This window comes from Orcinus orca, chromosome 2 (genome assembly GCF_937001465.1).
Source record: "Orcinus orca chromosome 2, mOrcOrc1.1, whole genome shotgun sequence".
Taxonomy (NCBI): domain Eukaryota; kingdom Metazoa; phylum Chordata; class Mammalia; order Artiodactyla; family Delphinidae; genus Orcinus; species Orcinus orca.
The window spans coordinates 13,184,882-13,205,592 of NC_064560.1; the positions used below are offsets into that span (position 1 = coordinate 13,184,882).

The 20,711-nt window shown below is 43.0% G+C and overlaps 1 protein-coding gene across 2 annotated transcripts in view; it reads right to left on the reverse strand.

Moving 5' to 3' along the window:
- SPAG6 (sperm associated antigen 6) overlaps positions 1-6,742 on the reverse strand; it is a 74,145-nt gene extending 67,403 nt beyond the window's left edge. For both annotated transcript variants that reach the window (XM_033407831.2, XM_004280945.3), the window contains exons 1-2: positions 6,608-6,742; positions 6,433-6,528 (exon numbers count right to left, since the gene is read on the reverse strand). In XM_033407831.2, the coding sequence (XP_033263722.1) occupies positions 6,433-6,528; positions 6,608-6,632 (121 nt within the window). In that variant the 5' untranslated portion in view covers positions 6,633-6,742. The remainder of the gene's footprint in view (positions 1-6,432; positions 6,529-6,607) is intronic.
- Positions 6,743-20,711: the final 13,969 nt, after the last annotated feature.

Sequence of the window (20,711 nt, forward strand, 5' to 3'; positions counted from 1 at the left end):
CAATATATACCTATTACACCCATCTTCCTGGAGAAGATTGGAATGTTTAGGAATGGGGTCAGTATAGAGAATAAAGAGGACAGTTCTAAAAGGACTATCTGCTCCAAGAGGTTTCATGGGTAATATTTGAAGAGGAAACTTTTGGAAGGCAATCAGTTCAAAAATCTATCTTCAGATGAAATTCTTTGTTTTAATCATACTCTACCTAGTTTACTTTTTTTTGAGACAGTTTACTCTAAAAGATATGGATACAAAGTTAATAATTAAGAGCCATGGAGTGGAGACGGGGGCTGGTTATTTTTTAAATCAGAAATATAGTGATAGTTGCTACAGCTGAACTCTGAACATAGCACTGAGTTCTGTGGCAGCAAAAGTAGAATGAGAACCACTTTGTGAAATAAAAGGAAGCAGGAACAAATTTTTTTTTCCTGAAATCATACCTAGGCCTGACTTGAAACATAATAGTTAATAAAAGATTGGTTGAATAAAAGAGTATATCTTTGTATTAAAAAATTTAACAGCAAAATGGACATCCTCAATGATAGGTTTTTAAAGTTGTGGGAAAGTCTAAGTATCTATTTTTAAATAAGCCCTCAAAAAAAAAAAAGAGGGACTTTTAGAGTTATTAGACTAATTCTACAAAGACATTTTTATAGAAAACTAATGTAATCTAGTCTACTTACATAATATAATAGTGATTCTAACTTGACACAGAGATACAACTCAGAATATATGGAAAAGTGGAGAGAGGTCATTTCCTTTGGAGACACATGCACACATACACAAGCACAAATATTATTTGTTTTCACCTAGATTTTTTAACAGAACTTGAATAAACAATAAATTTCCAATTGAGCCACCCTTATAATAGAAAACTGGGGTGTATGGCAAAACCAATACTTCACTTTGAAAATTAGGGAAGTCTGACTTGTGTTCAAATGGGCCATTCCACCCACTACAAGACAAGGCCAATTTGTTTTCTCAAGGTATGGCCCTGGATTTCTCCTAGGGCCAGTAAATCTACTCAGTAGAAATCCCAAATGAATCCCAATGCTCCCAATGAACATGGAAAAAAAGCCCTTCACACCAAGTGTGATTAAATAAAGAACAAAGGGAAGTGTTGAGTATACACTCACATCAACGAACCAACAAATATCAAGGGCCTCCCTCTTCACTGTACTCTACCTCACATGTTCTCAAAACACCCAGGAGAGCAGGCAGTCAATCCCAGGGCAGCTGGCCTCCCTGGGCCCTGAGGAAGTCTCCTGGGCACTCTTCCTGGTAACAGCAGGTCTCAGTCCAACAACTCTCTCAAGTACTCTATTGGTTCTCAACTTCCAGTGGATTACACACTTTCCCCAGGTGATTTTAATTTTTTTTTTCCCCCAGGTGATTTTAAAGAGCTTCTGGTTTGATAAGACTTTCCTTAGAAGCCAGAGGAAACCAAAAGGTCTTCTAGGGCTCTGAGGCCAGTTTAAGCCCTAAATACAACTTCCACTCCCTCAAACCTCCAGGTAGTTACCAATTAAAGTTAGTCCTCTGCATCTGGGCCTCCACTCAAGATCCCATAATGGTACTCAACGAGACCTCAAAAGCAGTTATGCACAATTACTGGACAGTCACTGGTACCCAAAGGCCTAAATAGATGACTTGTTTTAACAGTTAACACTGAGGTTTATCTGGAACTCCTAGAACATCTAGGAATAGTTTCCTGATACCTCTGAGGTAACACAGAAAGAGCATAAGGTCAGACAGCAATTAAGAAACAGGTCCTAGTCCCAGTTTGGCCACTAACTCACTTTGTGATGAGGGCAATTATCCAACCTTCTTTGGGCTTTAACCACAGTGAACAAGATACCTACTCTACTTACCTGAGCTGTTATAAGAATCTAATCTTCTAAGAGATGTGAAAACACTTAGAAAAATAATTACTCCTTCCTTCATTCTATTTAAACATGTTGAACATCTGCTCTATGCTAAGCATTATGCTAGGCATGAAGTTTACATCTGGTAGAGAAAGCAGAAACTAAACCATTACAGTTGTGATAAGGACTATGAAAGAGAACTATTAGAAGCAGGGAAAGATAAATCAATAAACTCAACCCGCTGGGAGGGCTCAAGGAAGGTTTCCCTGAGGAATCTACATCTGAACAGAGCCATAAAGAATGAGTAGGAATTAACCAGGCAAAGAAGTGTAGGAAAAGGTTCTAGTAGTCAGAGGAGCAAAGGTCTTGAAAAAACATTCAACGAATGTAAAGTGCTTTTAGGAAACACTAAAATAACTTTTCAAAAACATTTAATCTATGACATTGAAATGTAACCCCACAATCTGCCATTTCAAAAACCCACTCTTACAGGTTTATCTACAGCTTGGATTTTTCTTTTTAGTCATCAAACTCTTCCTAAGAAAACAGTGAGATCCCAGCCCTGGTTGCATTATTTTCTACTTATGTACCAATGCTTAGATAACAAAACAGATAAATGTCCATGTAGGAACAACGATTTGGGACACAGAATAAAATTCTGAAAAATCTTGTTTTTAGGACATATTGGTAGGTGCATAAAAATTCAGAATTTTTATAGCTCCCTGGAACATTTTCCACTCAAGTATATGGGAAAAAAAAAGAAGAAAAAAGAAAAAAAAAAGGCCTCTATCCCTACCCTATCCTTAAAGAAAGTCAGTGCTTTGAATTAATTATCATACATTCAGAAGTATAAGGCTCCTTTTATATTGGCAAATACATTCAATTTAAATGGCATAATTGCTTAAGTTTTCTGAAGTTGCTTTACTAATTATCTTTTCAGTTCTAATATCCTTTGGAACAATAGTTTTTGTAGGAGAATCACGGTATTGTACATGTACCTCCCAGGATGTGTTTTAAATACATTATAAATGTTTACTACAGGCTTTTCCTTCTCATAGCAAATTGAAGTTCTAGATCGTTAATATGAAGATTTTCACCCTGCCCCAGACACATGCAATTTAAAATCATTTTATGTCAACATATATTACTTATTTTCTTGAATTATGAACCAAATAAATTGCCTCAATTTGGAAATTAGCTTCATACAGGTGCATATTTAAAGTGATAGGCAAACTTTTCTATTCCTACTCTTCTGAAAATGTGCGTAACTATGATTTGCCATGTTTACTGTTTGGCTATATATAGGTTACAAGCAAAATATTACAAAGTATTATTTTAAACTTTACCCCCACTTTTCTTATATAAATAGCTGCTTCAGAAGAAGTTTATTTCGTGCAGCTAAGCAGTTTAAAAATCATGTTCTTCAGGCTTTTACTAGCTTATTTTAAAAGACCTTCTAAACAACCAAAGAGTGGCCTGGTACTCCAATATACCACAAAACACCTTTCTTATATTTTATAATTAAACCACCACCTCCAATTGCTGAGATTCCACAGTTGGTACAAGTAACGATGTATTATCACTACCATTGAAGTCATGTGTTATTATTCAAAGAGGTGAAATATCCACATTCACTTTTAAATAGCTGCAAGATGTAATGGCTCAAACATATAGGGTTTGAGGGAGCATAAAGAGATTTTATAACAAGCATTAAACTTTTTAATGTTTTCATGTATGTCCTTTTGATTCAGAAAGAACAAAATCTCAGTGAGGAAAAAAAAAAACTCTAGGTTATAGACACATTGTACACAGTTCTTTCTAGTAACAATTTTGATTGGAACTCAAACTTATTTTTGTCCAAATACTCTGAAGAAGATATCTTGCAACACTTTGTTTTATAATTACTTTGGACATATTTAATAGAGCAGATTCTCTCATTAGCACATCAAAAACACAATGAGAAAGATCAGAGATTTTAAATGAAATAAAACTTCATTGATAACTTTCACCTTTAAGATTCCTTTCACACTGAATGAATTTAAAAATTCTAAACCAGTAAACTACTGATTTATCATGATACCTATATGGAAACTTTTTTTCACATTATTTTGGATCTATGATACATAAGTATTTAAACAGTTTATTAGGGAAGACAAGTGAGAAAACAAAACCCTCCCAGGTATGTAGACAGTATGTCAAAGTCAGGAATAAAATGCACTGGTGTCTTATGATACCAAAATGAAGTCACTTGACTGAAAAAAAAAAAAAGCTTGATCAAAATATATACTTTATGTACACATATTGTGGCTCATTCAAAAGCATTTTTAAATCCATGGTGATGTTTCAAAAATAAACCATTTAAATGGTTAAGTTGACTATTAAGAGAAGTTTTCATAACAAAGCTTACAGGGTTTTTTTTAATTAAAAGAATAAATATATTGGAATACTCATCTGTCCCTATTTAAAGTTATTAAAGGGGGGCTTAAGTTGAATTTAGATAATATGAAATACATTAAAATAAGTTCCTCAGGGGAAAGAAAAATCTTACCATTCCATCAAGATAACTTCAAAACATTAAGTTATATTCCTTTTGTATTCCATTCCTTCATAAGCCAGACCATAAGTGGAAATAGGTGGCTATTTAAGAATGCCATATCTAAGTCACTTATACTTTGGTGATGACTTAGCCTGTTTGGATTGATTAAATTCCACAATATATTCTACATTGTATACTTATGGGAAGAGATAATCTGTCACTATTACACTAAAACATGATATTCTGTACCTTAAGAGTTATCTGTACATCCATATTTCAGTATCAAATTTATAAAAGAATGTCAATCATTTTCCCTTTTTAAGAAATCATGTTTTAGTTTAGCTGTATACATACTGTCCAGAAAATTAAATATTTGTAAATAGCAAGTGTCCGTTCACGAAGGCCATTAAGTAGGACTGAAAGGGAAAAAAATCCAAAAATAAGCGCATTCAAAAAATGTAATATGCTCTAATGAAGTTAACATGGTCAGTATATATGAAACTCTGTGTGTCCAGCACTGTTCTGGGCACTGTGAGGAGTATACGTGCATGCAAACAAGCACACACACACGTGCAGAAGAAAGAAGATGAATTCACATGAAACAACGGTAGAGCAAAAGACTATCAACTTTGAAATTTTCAAAATGGAGAACAGATTAATGGTTGCCCAGCATTAGGAACAAGAGGGAGATAGGTGTGGCTATAAAAAGGCATCACAAGGGATCCTTGTGGTGATGAAAGTAGTATCTTGACAATAGTGGTGATGGATACACACGGTATAAAATTGTATAGAACTAAAAGCACACATACACTTAAAGTACAAGGAAAACTGAAAAACTGTTGGATTTTTATCAATATTCTGGTTGCGATATACTACAGTTTTGAGGTACACTAGCTCTCTATATTATTTCTTACCACAGCATGTAAATCTACAAATATCTCAAAATTAAGTTTTTTTAAATGATTATAAAATACACTTTCCCTATTATAAATACATCCCCCTCCCAAAATAAAAACATGCAATAATAAACACCAGAATCCCTCCCAGTGACAGAAGAAATTGCCAGCTAGGTGCAGTAGTAACTCCCTTCAAAGAAACACAGAGTAAACAGTATGTCTAAACATTCTTGCCCCGAAATATGTTCTGAATTTTCTTCAAATCCGTGTTAATTTAATGCGTTTTAAAGATCACATCCCATAAATTGAAGATTTCTCATGACACAGTAGCAATAAAATTCTACCTTCAGATGGTGGTGGAATCATCCTTAATCAGAGACAGAGACGAGGGGAGGGTACCACCATTTTCTTCTCTGTTTATGTTAAAAGATAAGAAGCAAATCACACACACAGGCACACACTCTTCCTCTTCCTGTAGAGTGTACATGAGTTCGGATCGAGACGTGGAATAACAGCACCACAAGGATTTCTCAAAGCTAGGTCTCTGCCTACTTGGAATCTCTTGGACAATATTCAAGCATATCTTTGCTCTTTCGCTAATGCAAGACAAGAAATAACGGGTCAACTGCTCTGGAATTCCTTTGGTGTGAGAAAGTCAAGTCGAAGGTGATCAAAGGCAGGGCATCCGGATAAAATGGGTCTGATTAGGGTAGATTCAGACAACCTGACATTTGCTTGGTTGCGATAAAGATGGAATTAGGGACGTCGGGTCCCTCTCACACCAATCTGGAAACTTGACCCGCTAAAGAGATCGAACGCTTCTACAGCCTCCGCGGTGGATTGGAGGAATTTAGGGACGCTGTCCTCCTGTCCCCATCCTGCCGCTCCCCAACAGCTCAGCCGGCTGGGGAGCGGGGCGACGGGGACCCGGGGCGAGGAGAAGCCCGGGGACACTGGGCGACGAGGGGCCGGGGATACGGGGTGAGGGGCGAGGCAGGGCCAAGGACCCAGGGAGACTAGGAATGGAGGTGCGGGGCGAAGCCTGGGCACCAAGGGACGCGGGGCCGGGGTGCGGGGCGACGGGCGAGGCGAGGTCAGGGGCGTGGAGCGACGCGAGTGCGAGGTGAGGGCTCACCCGCGTTTTGCAGTGTCTCGATGTTCTGCGGTCTGGTCGCCAGCTCCGCCACCATCTGCACGAATTGGGTCCGGGCTTTCTGGTACTGCTCGAACACTGCGGGGAGAGACACGCTGGAGCGCGCCGCCCGCGGTCCCCGGGCCCCGCCGCCCCCCGTCGGGGCGCCCGGACCTACCTTGCAGCACCTGCCTCTGACTCATGGCGCCCTCGCCACCAACTCGGCGGCGCCCGGCTTGTCCGCGCCCGGCCTGAGAGTCCGCGGAGGGGGCGACCGTAGCGACCGCTCGGACTCCGACGGGAGCCAGGTCTCTCTGTGTACCCGCGTCTCCCGGGCAACCGACCGGAACCGGAACGCAGCCCTCTCGCGGCAACGGCGGTCCCGGGCGTGACGTCAGGGCACGGTGCTCGGGCGCCCCGTGCGCGGTCGCCGTCCACCGGGGAGCTCAGCCTGTGCTGTTTCCCCGACGTGCGGAGCTCGCCCGGCGGCCGCGGGAGCCGTGCGCCGTCGAGGGTCACACCCTATAGGCACAGGAGTCCGCCAGGAGGTCAGGGAGTTTCACAGACGGAACTCGGAGGGAGCCCCACGCGCCCAGGAACCCGGTCCAAGTGCGGCGAGACAAGCAAACTGCTACGATGGAGTCGCCTGGGCTTCGACGGTCGAGAAAAATCTCATATAGGACACTGTGTAATCTGATAAATACATTACTGTCAGTACAACCTTAAAGTCACATGTTTTCCCCTTTAGTCCAGACTTTATATACCCGGCATTTCAGGTTTCAGGATTCCTGGAGGGTCAAGACAGCTATGTTCATACATTTAATTATACTGTGTTGAAAGCATTTAATAAGCACTTATAGAGATTCAGTGAGGAAAGCAGACGAGGAAACAATATGATAAACGTCCTGTCTTCCTTGACTTTCTCCAAATTACTACCAACTTTGCTGTTTCCTCACTTTTATGTGATTTTTAAACGTGTTGTCTTTGTCTTTTAAATTTAGGCTTCATTCTGTTGCTGAAGGACATTTCCAAAAGAAACTGAGAGAATCTTTACCTGGAAAGCCTTGATTGAAATTATCTTAACCAGACTTCCCTTGCTGACATAACTTTAATTCTTTACCCAGTTTCTTTTGACAAAAGTTAGGTAGTCTATCACTGGTTTCTAGTTTGTCTGAAAACTGTATACCAAATGTTTCAGTGACAGGTTTCAACTTTAAATGTTCCTCCATCAGAAACTACAATTTCGCCAGATGTCAAGTGAGCGGATAGTCACAGCTGCTGCTGAGTAGTGCCAAGACAGGAAACCTCTTGATATCTCTTCTTTAATAGAAGGGAGCATGCAAACTTAGCTGGGGTGAGTCCTATATAATAATCTTTCAAATCTCACTCTGACTGGACCTCTCTGATAAAGTCCTGGTATTTTGTGAAGCCCCAAATAGTTGTGGAATGGACTAGCAATCAGAGAGAGAAATAGGTATGTTCAGCCGGGTCCCTACCACCCCCAGAACAGGTGCATGTCTTTTGCTCCGGAGTTCAGAAGCCAATGATACCCACAATCCCTTTACTTAACTCTGAGGCATAAAGTTTAACAGGGATCTCCACATTTCCCTAAGGAAACAGGTCCTTTAGAATTAAAGTTTTGTGTGTACTAATTTAGAGATTGGGGGGCGGGGGGAGGGACAAGTTGAACAAATAATTAAAATGGCAAATACACCTTCACTGTAATTTTATTTTCAGTTCCTTGTTGCATTGTGAAAAAAGAAATCCCCTTAAAACTAAAAGGTTCCATATTTGGTTTCAGTCCTTTAACAATTCAAACTCCGAAGTGACTACAGCTGCCATTTTTAGTAATTCTTTTTACTATGTATTTTCTACTTGAAACGTGTTGAGATAAGAGCTTAATAGTGTAAAAAAGGCTAAACCTATAAACGTAACAGTCTACTTACGGAACCCTACAAAGTTTGAAAACTTAAGTTCAAGTGGTATATAAATTATTTTTAACTATAGATTCTGAGTATTTGTCATTAACAGTGCCTGTGGGTTAAACTGTATTGTTCCTGATGAAACACAATATAGAATTCCTACTTTATATCTGAAACTGGACATACTAAAGAAGGTAGATCTTTGCTCTTTATTCTAGCTTTCTTTTTTAAAATCCTTAAAATTAAATGGAGAACTGTAACAGATTAATTGTAAAACATAAATGAACTGTTAGTAATTCAAATATAAGATATGGCAAAACTGAAAGATTACTTTTACTGACAAAGCCAATCTATATTTTCTGACTCACTTTTCAACTTACTAACTATAAAATAAAATACCATTCTGTTTTACAAAGCTAGTTGAATGCCCCAAGATGACATACACACCTCTAACAGTTAAGCAGTGAGAAAGAAAATTATTCAAAGGGATATTTCAATTAAAAAAAAAAAAAGGAAGAAAAGGTGCTATTTAAGATTACTCTTCTTAAAGTACCAGCTGACTTTAATACAGATATACAGTGTACTTGACACATTAAACTATACATTTGATTGAGAATGAAACTTATTATCTGAATAACTTGCAAAAATGTTTCCAAGAAAGATTTGTGTGGAAGACTTTGTCCCCTTTTGTATAAAGCTAATCACATGTAATTTCAAAATCATTTCTGCATTTATCTTTTTATGAAAATGAGACTCAAAAAAGACAACATTATAAAGCCAGTTTAAAAATCCTGTTCTGTTTCTCTTTAAAAATCTGCTCTGGGAATTCAGAAAAACCCATTATCATGGGAATATATTCTGCACGTGCCTAAAAGAAATTTTACTAATTTTAACAGACATGTTTTCTTTTCCTTCAGCTTCTAGAAGAATTATAAAAGTTAAAGCTTTATATGTTCTAAGTAGATATTAATACCCACATTTAAAAAACTGCTGTTGAATGAATCAAGTGTATATATATTCCTCTCCCAAGCCAAAAACATAAAATATCAGTGTGTGCCAGACACTACCTGTGCTTGTCTTCTAGGACATGAAACCTAGTGGGAGATCGACATCTAAAGAAAGTTTAATTCATTAAATAAGCATATACTGCAGCCTGCCCTGTTTTAAGGGCTATTATTGCACTCAGCACTGTTAAGTGCCTTGGGAACAAAGAAGAGGGACTTAGGATAACCTAGGGGAAGAAGTGAGAATATCTAAAACATCACTTAACTAATAAAAGGTGTCTTGTTTTTAAGAAAAATTAGCTGACTTTTGCCTAGATAGGAAATCTCCTTCCCTCCTCCCCCAAAGAATTAAAACATAATGGTAGTATTTAAATATGCATTCATTTGGCAACTGCATGTAATTATGCAAGTCATAAGAATACAATAATCATTTTGCCAACATCAAATCTAAAATTAATAATATTTACATACTTGAATGAAAAATAAAGGTATTACATAACCAAGTTAGTGGACTCAAAATATTACCTATAATGATGAAAGCAAACATATGACATCTTAAATGTTGCTCTGCTCCTCTTTTGAGTAAAAGCCTCAGGAGTTTACATTTGGGTTTTAGCAGACCAACCGGTTGTGCCATCAAGTTTGTCAGCAGAGCAGAAAAGACTCGGACACTTCCATCCAGAAAGAGAAGATTAACATTTCTATGCTGATGTTGTGTTTGTGTCTTGTTTCCTATTCTTTGCTTTTCAAGCCTTTTAAAGTCAACTCCTTATATTTCAGACTTTAAAGTGTTTACGTTTCTTTGTGTTAAGGCCAATAAAATGTTTAAATGACAGTGATTTTGCTGGCCCCAAAGTTCTAAAGATACGCCTGTACATGGCTTCCTTTTCCAGGAATTCAGTGGATGCATAGATTGAACTCATCCTTTCCATTTCCAAAGTAAACCGTGATTAGGGGGATTCCACACACGAATAAGTTCACCTCCAAAGCCACCATTATAGCACAAAGTGATTGATACTAAAAATTGATGATTCTAATGTCTGAAATACAGCATAACATTTTCGAAGGCAGTGGGACATGCATAAAGACCAATTTATTGCTGCTTGGTGTGCGTGTGTGTTATGTGAATATCTTCTTTTTAAAGACTTATGTGAGTATTCCTTTAAGACTGTACCCAAACCCCGCACCACCAGATACCCTCTAGGCACCCTGCCATAGAAGTCTGTCAGCCACTCCTTCTCAGCGCTCCCCAGGCCCCCCACCCCTTTAAAATCTTGGCCTTGGACTTCTCTGAGACAAGGTCGGTGCTATTCCTTTCCCACGTTTTTATTAGTACTGGACGCAAGAGACAAAAGATGGAAGGTGCCACACAGGAAAAAAAACCCGGAGCCCACCAAGCGCGCATCTAGGCCAAGACCCAGGAAGACGCGGCTCACGCATCCCCCATGTGCGGGTCCTGCCAGGGCTGCGCTGCGACCCTGCCCGCAGCAAGCGGAAGGTTCTGGGCCGACGCTGCGAAGCTGGACGTAGGCGGGTCTCCGCGCGCGCAATGGGCACGGGGTCCCCGGCTCGACGGCGCTAGCCTCGGGGCAGGCAACTGCGTTCAATGTGGACGGGGTGTCGGAGCCGCAGGAAAAAGGAAGAACACGATGCTCCTCCGATGTCCTCGGCTTTTCCTTTAGACCAGAGTTTCTCAGACTCCAGCGGGCAGCCCCGCGCACTCCGCGCAGTTCTCAGCGGGGAGGGGCGCGGGAATCTGTTGGGGTTGGGGTCAGGCCATCGTTCGAATCAGAAAGCCGCTAAGCCCCCGCCGTGGGTCGCTGGGCTGGGCCGAAAAGGGGGCGCGGGGGCGGCAGCGCCGGGAGCGCCGGCTGGAGGAAGAGGCGGGGGCGCGCGGCCCGAGGGGTAGAGTGCGGAAGCGTGGCGCAGGCTACGCGCGGGCGGTCCCCCTCCAGCGGGGCCTCCGGGGGCCGGCCGCGGGCCTGCGGGTGTGAGCGAGAGGGGAGGTCCCAGCTTCGGCTTGCTCGTAGCCCTGCGGGCCGCCGGCCTGGGGATCGGGAGGGAAGGGGCCGCAGATGCCGCAAGCCGGCGTCTGCTGGGGGCGGGTTGCAAGATGAAGAAGGCCTCTGTCCTTTCGCTTTGCTTCCCCCGGCCAGGCCTCCAGCAAGCACCGCACCGCCGCGCGGGCTCTCGCGGACGGGTCCTGGCTCGAGCCTCCCCGCGGCGCGGCTGACTCGTGGGGCCGGGAATGGTGTGGCCAACTCGCAGGGGCGAGCCCGGAGCGGGCGGAAGCTGGAACCCCGGGAGCAAAGGCCCCGCAGCGTTGCGCAGCCAGAAAAGCTCGCGGCGGCCGCTCCGTTCGGCCCTGCTTCCCCTGACTTGCTCCTCCAGGGACTTAAAAAAAGAGAGCCCCGTTAGCGGGGGAGGGGGATCAGACTCTCTTGGCCGGGAGTGGGGTGTGGGAATCCTACATCACCTTACATCAGCCAGCTCCCTAGACCCCGGCGGCGCAGGCCGGATCCCAAAGGCTGAGTGAGGAGCCCAAACCTTACTTTAAAAAAGGAAAGAAAAAAAGCTGCATGTCACTGCGCATGTGCGAGCCTCGTGTTTTTGGTTTGTGTTTTTTTTTAATTTTTGACGTCATTTCGCTACATAAAATCTCAAGCCAAAACGTCTTGCTCATTGATTACTCTGAAAAATAATTGACTGTATGCTCTGACTCCTAGGAAATACTGCAAAAGTACAGAGAGACAGTGTTCAAGGTTTCTGCTTTCACAAAAATAGCACAGGCTGTCTATCCACCCTGCACGTCGGTTCCCCCCACAGATTATCAGAGCCGAGAGAGAGCTCCGCTAAAACGTAGGCTAGACTTGGAAGACTCAGTGGCACAGCTTCCCATTTTTTAAGTGGAGATAACTTGCGCTATGATTTGCATCCTCCTTAGTCCAAGTAAGCTATACAACACAACTCCTGCCTTTTTTTTTTTTTTTGGTATTTCTGAGGAAACATCTGAATATTGCTAAAGCTGAACTACTTTACGTCCTACTCCAGTGTTACCTCATATTTATTTTTTAAAGCGAAGAATAAAGGTTTTCATATGGACAACATAAGAAAAGATTAATGACTACCAATATGAAGAAAATACTAATGCCTTTCCCATTAATAAAACAGGAAATGAATAGTAAAGAAATGCTTTTTATTCTAGGACTGCTTTATTTTTCCCGGTGAAATAATACGTAATTGCTTATCATTCTGATTATAAGTCAAGGGTAAAGGTCTTGGAAGTTTACAGATAAAATTAGATGTATACAAGTAATGTCAGTATATTTATGGTCAAATCCCAGAGAACCAAACTTACTATAAAAAACTTTTGGCTTAAAGATTGCCTTGCAATACTAAGGACACCAAATGGGGACAATTAAGATAGAGACTTCTTGTAGCACAATTGGATAGAAAAACCTTGATTTTTTTTTAATATGATGCTTATGCATAATGCTTTAAACGTATGGCAAACATCTAAGACTGATACCAATTAAGATGTCAGTTATCTTTCTTGGAAAGTGTATTCTCAGAACCCAATGCAGACCATGATAATATAATAGACTTGGTTGTACTATGGTCTGTCTTTAAGTTTAGAGAGCCTATATGAATTGTGTATATTAAGTTCATGAAAAAGGATTTCCTTAAGCCTATTTTAAAAGTTGCTTATATCATTCTGTTGTAAACTTACTTTATTCTAATGAATTTCCTTAGAAGTGGTCTCCAAAGTGATAATTTTAATTGGTGAATAATTTGAGCAGAATGATTATTTAGTAAAAGTGAGTGGAGTCCTTCAGATCTCATAACCTCTTTCTCATTAGAAAATGATGGCATAGTTTGAAGAGAACCCAAATGAATATATTTTAAGATAACTGTCATGAGGCATATTTAGAAAGAAACAGCTGGTAAACACATTTTCCCAAGCTTACCCTGACTGACTTCTTCAGTTACACTAGAAAACAAACTGTAATATATCATGTTCAAAGGAAAAACACTCTTCTGAGTTAATTACTGGTAACATTAATTTTCAGATTCATGAACAGCTAGATGCTTTCTAAACAGCACTCCATCTTCCCAGCATCATTTATACTTAAGTATTTTGGATGAGTGTTTATTGAACTTAGGAGTCTTGTTCAGAAGGTTGGAAAGGAGTCAAAAATTGCATGGTAAGATTCTATAGAAATGTAACCAATTCCAGTAAAAAGTCCTTTGTATGGAAGTACATTATGGAAATGACGTGGTTGTCAGACCTAATTGCTTGGCTTTTGAGTCCTCAGAAGAAATTCTACAGCCTTAGGGGTGTAGACTCAAAAGCAGCAGCATTTCTGGTTTCAGTTTAAATAAAACAATGAAATCCATCATTATTCAAGTCAATAGCGATAATTCACATGAATATGAATGCACTTTGATCTTATCCTTCAATTCATTGAAAGACACAGTCGTAATGAAAAAGGGAGATAATCTCTTTAACTTGGTCCAAAGCAAGTTGTTGGAGCTTTTCTTTCCTGAAAGACCATAGAAAGGAACTTTTCACTAAAGCCTTGCTTTCGTGTTTTTCAGGTGGAGGTGGGGAGTGTTGGGCAAGCTACAGGTCATTATGTTGCCCCCAGGAACCAAGTAGTGCTAACTTTCTTCTTTGAAGTAAACTGTCTTATTTAATGAACTTGACGTTTTGTGAAGCTTAAAGGTGAACCCCTTTCATAACATCATACCTAAGAAGCATTTTAGGAGGCATGTTGATTTGAGTTTACCATCAGATATGATTAAGACATATTAACTATTTTCAGTATGTTTTAAAGATTAAATTAAATAGGATATTTCAAGCTGCATTGTCTTAGATTTGCAGTATCCAATAGTAGTTCCTTAAGAGTTCCTGTTGAACTGTGAAGACAGTTAACACCCTGCCTGTGCTGTATGAAAGTCACTTTAAAATATCATCTTATGCCTATTTAACCAATTTCCAGACACCTTTGGTGGGAAAATAACAAAGTTACAAGTTCTTATTCTTAGAATTCTGGAAACATCTGTCAGATATTTTTTAGTACAGTCACCACATTCGAAATATAATTAGGTAAAAATATGCACGAATGAGGATATCTGATTAGTGCCACTGGCTTGGAAAATCTTTACCTTTTCATTGAGTTCATTAAAGATATCCAAGCTTTATAGTAGTTATTAGTAAGTTTTATTTCTCACAAGGGCTGTTGAACTTCTGGAATCCTCTGGAAATTCAACAAATATTGGTTGAGTTATGTTAAAGGGACTCCGGAGCATACAAAGATAAATAAGACAGGTGCTTGTCCTCAAGGAGCTTTAAACTTAAAAATTTCAGCACATCTGTGATTTACATTAAATGTCAATCTAGGAAGAACACTCCACTAACTTAATAGCTGTTTAAAACCGGGTCAGTTGTTAAGAGCGATGAAACTTGGCAATGCATGTATTTCCCGGGGTTATCCTACTAGCTAATCAAAATATTTTGCTGGATACATTTAAGATTTTTCTTCAATAAAAACTTGTTTAAAACATTAACAAGAGTTCTGTTAAAAATTAAATCAATGTCCTAGAGCCACAGACATTAGAAAAGGCAGAAAGATTCCTAAGGGTTAATGTCAATCATTTTCTTTATGCATCCCTACTGCTGACGTCTGGTGTGGTTTATCACATGAGATGAAGGAGAAAAAAGTGCTCCATCCACTTATGTATAAGAACAAGTATCTGGAGGTAATGTTTGAGCTACACAAGCAGTTATATTATGAATTTCGTGCAAAATATTCGTGGTAGACAAAGAAGAGGGAAGGCTGTAGCGTTTGCCTGTGGTTATAACCCAGAGGAAAGCCACCTTTACCAAGGGCAGACACAACCCTAAGCTCTTTGTGTCGATGTTACTAGACAGGGAGTGGACATCTTGACTTCTTTCTTTACCACCATCCTTATTGCTGATATCTAGAAAAGCTTTTTAATGGACTGGCCATTGACAAAGAATTTCAGCTCAAGTTGGAGACGAGGGCACCTGGGGCTGGGACGAAGCCGAGCGCCGGGATCTCGGGGGCTCAGGTGCCTGCGCGGCAGCGTGCGCTTGGAGCCTATTTGTCTATTGTCTGCCATGGGGGCAGGGCCGAGCCGGGGGAACTAGCTTTCGAGTGGAGCTGAGGGTCTCGGAGAATGAGGACACGGAGGGGTGGAGGCGAGAGATGTCAACGAGGGCAACCCCTAGAGTTCTAAATGCTAGACACCGAGATGTACGAAGCGGCGGCGGGGCGGTACCCGCGGCTGCAGCCCTGGCTGCAAATCGCCGTCGTGTGGTTGCTACTGGCAACCGAGCCTGTGCAGAGCGCGCAGCCCCGCAGCCCCTGGAAGGAAGGTGGCGAGGGGAAGCGGCGGCGCCGCGGCCGCCCCGGCTCGGCCGCCCGCAGGGCTCGCGCTCCCGCCCGCGCCCCGCGGCCCCTTCGGGCTGTGACCACTGCTGTGCGGCACGCAGGGCCCCGAAAGGCTCTCGGGTTGGGGGTGTCGCTGCCTCGGGAGCGTCAAATTACTGGCGTCCTCCGCGAATGCAACATGGCAGCTCTGGTTCAAAGACGACTCTTTCAGTCCGCCGGGGAGGCGGGGGCTGCGGACTCCGCTGCGCGCCCGCCGCCTCCCTTCCCGGCCGCGAGTCGGCCCTCCTGGCGCCCCCGCCTCCGAGTCGGGCCCAGCTAAGGGCAGCCGCGCGCGCCGACTCGCCTTGCGCTCGCCCCTCGGCCCTTTGTTCTCCTCTCGATAGGCACCTCGCGCTTCGGGGGCTTTTAATGGAGACCGTGTAAGACAGGGTGACCCCGGGTGGGACGCCGACGTCCTGGCACTCCCCAGAGGTGTGTAGCTCCCCGGGTCTCCCAGGGGCTCCGGAGCGAGCTGAAAGCGCCAGTCCGGGATGCTAACCCGACACTACCCGAGGAGCCGCGTCTCGTCGGGTGGGTCCCTTTCCGTCAGGCCTGGCCCGCCTTTCTCTTCCTTGCTTCCGAGAGGTGTGAGGCGGGAGGCCAGGGCTGGCACGCGACCCCCGCAAAAAGACAATGCCCGTCACGCCCCAAGGAAATGAGGTTCTCCGCAGGGGAGAGGAAAGCTGCGGGCTCGCAATCTGGGAAAAACGGGGAGAAAAACACCCGTTAGTCCTGCGCTGGGCTCCACCCCGCATCACACTAGCCCTTGGGCGCGGGTGGAGCCCAGTGCAGCCCCGAGGTCCCCGCCCCGGGTCGAGGGGGAGCCGAGACGCGGCGCCCCCCACCGCGAGTGGGGGAGGGGTCGGTGCTCCGGGGAAGGGGGGAGGCCTGGGGGAAATTTGCATTTTTAAAAACGGCGGTTCCGAAACGACCTTGCCACGTAGACAAGCCAGTTGTGACGTTCAGCACAACGTGCTACTGAAATACCGAAATCCGCCACCAAATGGCGGCTCCTGCAGTCTGCCGCGCCGATAAAGAGGACTCGCCGGGCGTCGCCCATTTTAGGCCGCTTTCATTTCTCTGCTGTTACCCCGGTCCCCCTCCCCAAGCCGTCCCTTCCTCTCCCCGTTTTTGGGCGCACGTGGGACTCCTGGGTCAGAGAAGCTTTTCTGCCCCGGGGATCAGGCAGGCGCGGACTCTGCTGGAAACCGCTGCGTCCCGGCGGCTTTCAGAGGCGATATCCCAACCTCCAACCGCCCGATCCTCTGCCCCGCCGGGGTCTCAATGGCGCCGGAGTGCGAGAGCACCGGACCTTCCAGGTTCGCCCTGCCCGGAGCCCCAGGCTTCGCATTTGGGTCCTAAAGTGTGGTCCTTTGCCCAGATCTTAAGATTCCTATCGCGCAGCCACCCCTTCCTCGACACTCACCTGGTCAGGTTTTCTTCCCAGGGGATTAGAGCCCGTTCTACCCATTAAATAAGTTCAACTGGAAGACCCTTCGGGTAGGCTGAAGCTCAGCCTTCGGGAAGCCTCAAATGGCAGTTTTATATTTTGTTAATAATTTGGCTTACAGTCTTTCCAACAAAACCCTAAACTCCAAGGACACCTTGTTATTGAAGGAGAAAGGGCACAGGATCTGAAGCAGCCGGAGGGAGGGGGGCAAAGCGAGGCGATAATCTGGAATGGCCCCGCAAGGAATCGCTTCTGAGGGCTTTGCAGGCGACGCCGCCGCCTCCCGGGACGTGGGACACTTTCCTGCCCGCGCTGAGCTCTCGCGGCCCAGGGGCCGGTTGCCGCGCCTCGGTGTCCCGCCGGGCGGAGAGGCCTTCGGCAGGACGGGGGCCGCCTTGTGAGATCACGCGCACCCGGCTCTCGCCGCCGCTCGCCACCGGGTCCGGCCTTGGAGACACGACTTCGTTTTCCCGCCTCCCCAGCCTGCCGAGGCCTGGGAATCTCGCTTTCAAAATTGGCGGGATCCGAGTCCGCCGAGCCGAGGGTGGCGCGCCGCGCACGCGCAAAATGGCCTCCCGGTGCCCCGCGGCCTGGGCTCGAGCGTTGGGCCGGGCCGAACCCCGCGGCGCAATCGGGGGCGGAGGTCCGGGCTGTCGCTCTTTGCGGTTCTCGGAGAGCTGCTAGTTAAAAAATAAAACAGGGAGAAGGGCCGTTTTCTCTGTAACCGGTCCTTTTGGTAAAGGCTCCCTAATCGGGAAGGCAGCGCTGCCGGGAAACGAAGGTCATTTTCTCCGGCCGGGCGTCCTGTGCCCTTTCCACCGGGCACCCGAACATAGGAAGCCTTTCTTTCTCTCTTTTTTTTTAAGCCGATGCTCTTTCCACCCTAATTACCCTCGCCCCCGCTTTATCTTGCAAGCCGCGCACTGCGCTCCTGTCTTCGGCTTTCTTTGAATATTTCCACTCGTGGGGGCACTTAGACCTAAGACTGGAGCTCCTGGACAGGCTTCGCTGTCTCCAGTAACTTCTTTATCCATCTCTGTAACGTTCTCATTCCTTCCATCCCAATTTTCGACGCGTTTCCCGAGTACCCTAGTCCGCATCCTTCCGAGGGTCTGTTGGGTTCTAGCTAACTTAGAAGGACAGAGTTGAAGAGCGCCGAATCCGCACGGAACTTGAAATCACGTTCACTTTGAAGTTTGGAGTTGATGACCACCCAACAATCAGAGCAAGAAGTAACTTTTTTTTTTTTTAACTGAAATGTAGGTGACTCTGAGGGAACATCACTTGCTATTTTGGGAAATTCCCTTCTAATAGCCTCTGGAAGGGATATTTTAAGAAAACAGAAGAATGGGGGTAATTTAACTCATCCATTGGAAGTTTTATGTAGTGCTTACTATTCATTTAGGGGGTTAAATGAGACTTCGCGTGAGTTTTCCACAGGCACTTGAACTTCTTCAGAAAACTCATAAGGATCCTGGAGTAGCCTTTCCAGTGATGAATAACTGTTGATGTCGTCGACTTGATGAAGACAAAAAGTTGATGGTGAAGTCTTCATGTGAGACCTCTAGAAATTGCACACTCAGAAAAAGAAACTGGTGCAAATAAAGGAAATCCGTTTCAAGAACCAAAAGAAGAAAAAACGTTAAAAAAAATGAAGTGCGGAAACAGGAAACACTCGACTGTGTAAACATTTTCGGAGACTTTCATAATCAAAACTGGGAGATCTTGAGATTTGTAAGGAGATGGACAGGCTTCGCGGTGGCATTTCCCAAGTCTGATCTACTGGGAGGCTCTAATATGTGATACTTTCTCTTCCTTGTAAAGAACCCATCTATCTGAATTCTGTGGTCCCAGTTTAATTCAAGGTTTTATTTTGGAGGAATCCGGATTTTTTTTTAAGCGACCTTAGGAATAATCACCTGTTGTACTGTTCATTTTTTACTTGGAAGAAACATCCTCAAGCGAAGTGACCTTATCTAACCCAAGAGCCTTATGTTGGAGCTGCGTTCTGTGCTCTTTGAAACTTAGAAGTCTTAAAGGTATATACTTTTTTTTTAAGGGTCCTTTAAAATGTAATTTCATCAAGACCTTTTGTTTTGGATAAAAGGCGAGTAAAACTGTATGGAAGAAACAATCATTGTATTTCAAAATAACATGGAGCCTCCATTTCATGGAGCACCAAACTGAATCAGAATTTCCAACTGTCATTCCAGGGTAATGTCAGAAGGAAAAGATATATCTTTAAAACCTTTAAAATATAAAGAGAAATGAACAAAAATAACACTTCCTTCACCTCAGGATTCTAAAGGAGACTAGGTTCCATGTGCAAATTGTTTCTAAAATTAAAATCCCATCTCCTCCAAAGATTACCATTAAGCTATTTCTCAAAAACCAAACATTTTCATTTCTTCTTGGCCAGTGCAAGTAGTATTTCACATGGATTCCTTTTACATTGCTATTAAGGTTTCATAACAAAACTTTTTGATAGGCCTATACAACGAGTGTACAGAAAGACTTCACAAATGAACTGCAACTCCAATATTGGGAAAAGAATAAGAGGAAAGGATGAAGGAAAGCCCCTATCAGCTTACTCTGCCTGTTGCATTGTACCTCCAAAGGTCCTAACATTTGCACATATGGATAAGGAAACAAAGCAATATGGTTGGTAGGTTAAGTCAACTGAAGGGCAACTTTTTTTTTCAACTCAGAGCAATTAACGGCCGGCAATTTTAAAAGCAAAAAGGTATTTGTAAAGTGGTATGCATGTGTAAAGCAAGATAGATCACTATTTATACAACAGCAACCAGCCTCATTCTTTTTTTGCATTTAAGCCAAAATCTGTGAAATCAATTTAGGCATTTTCTGTGGAATATTTTTAGCTCTAACTTTGTGGTATAGAATCCCAGAATACTGTTCAGAAGCAAAAGCCAAACTTAAAGCCGACTTTTCACGCACCCTGCCTTGACTGCTAAGAGTTACAAAGTTAGCAGCTTTGCTATGGGTTTTTGTAACATTGAAATTTTAAGTGGTAGTTCAGCAAAAGTTTTAAAGCCTAATTGTCAAACCCGTGATGGCTGCTTATAAAATACAAAACATTATACTCTCGTTTTATTAAAAGACAAATTTTAGCTGAAATAGCCTTTAAAGCTTAAGCAATTTTCAAATTGAGTAGGGGGGAAATTCCTCTTTCAAACAAAATAAATGGACATGTTTTCAAATATGGTGAAATAGTGTTAGGTAAGCCATAAATGCAATATCTGATACTTTACTAAGTAATTTCAAAAATAAGTCCATAAAAAGGTTGAGATATAAAATCTTTGAGTTCTGTGTTGATCCTATGACTTGGTTTTGTGTAAGTCAAATGACAATCCACTAGCACTTTAAGTTTTTAGCCTTTGAAAAATATTTTTGCATTTTTTATATACACAGTCCAAATATCCAAAATAAA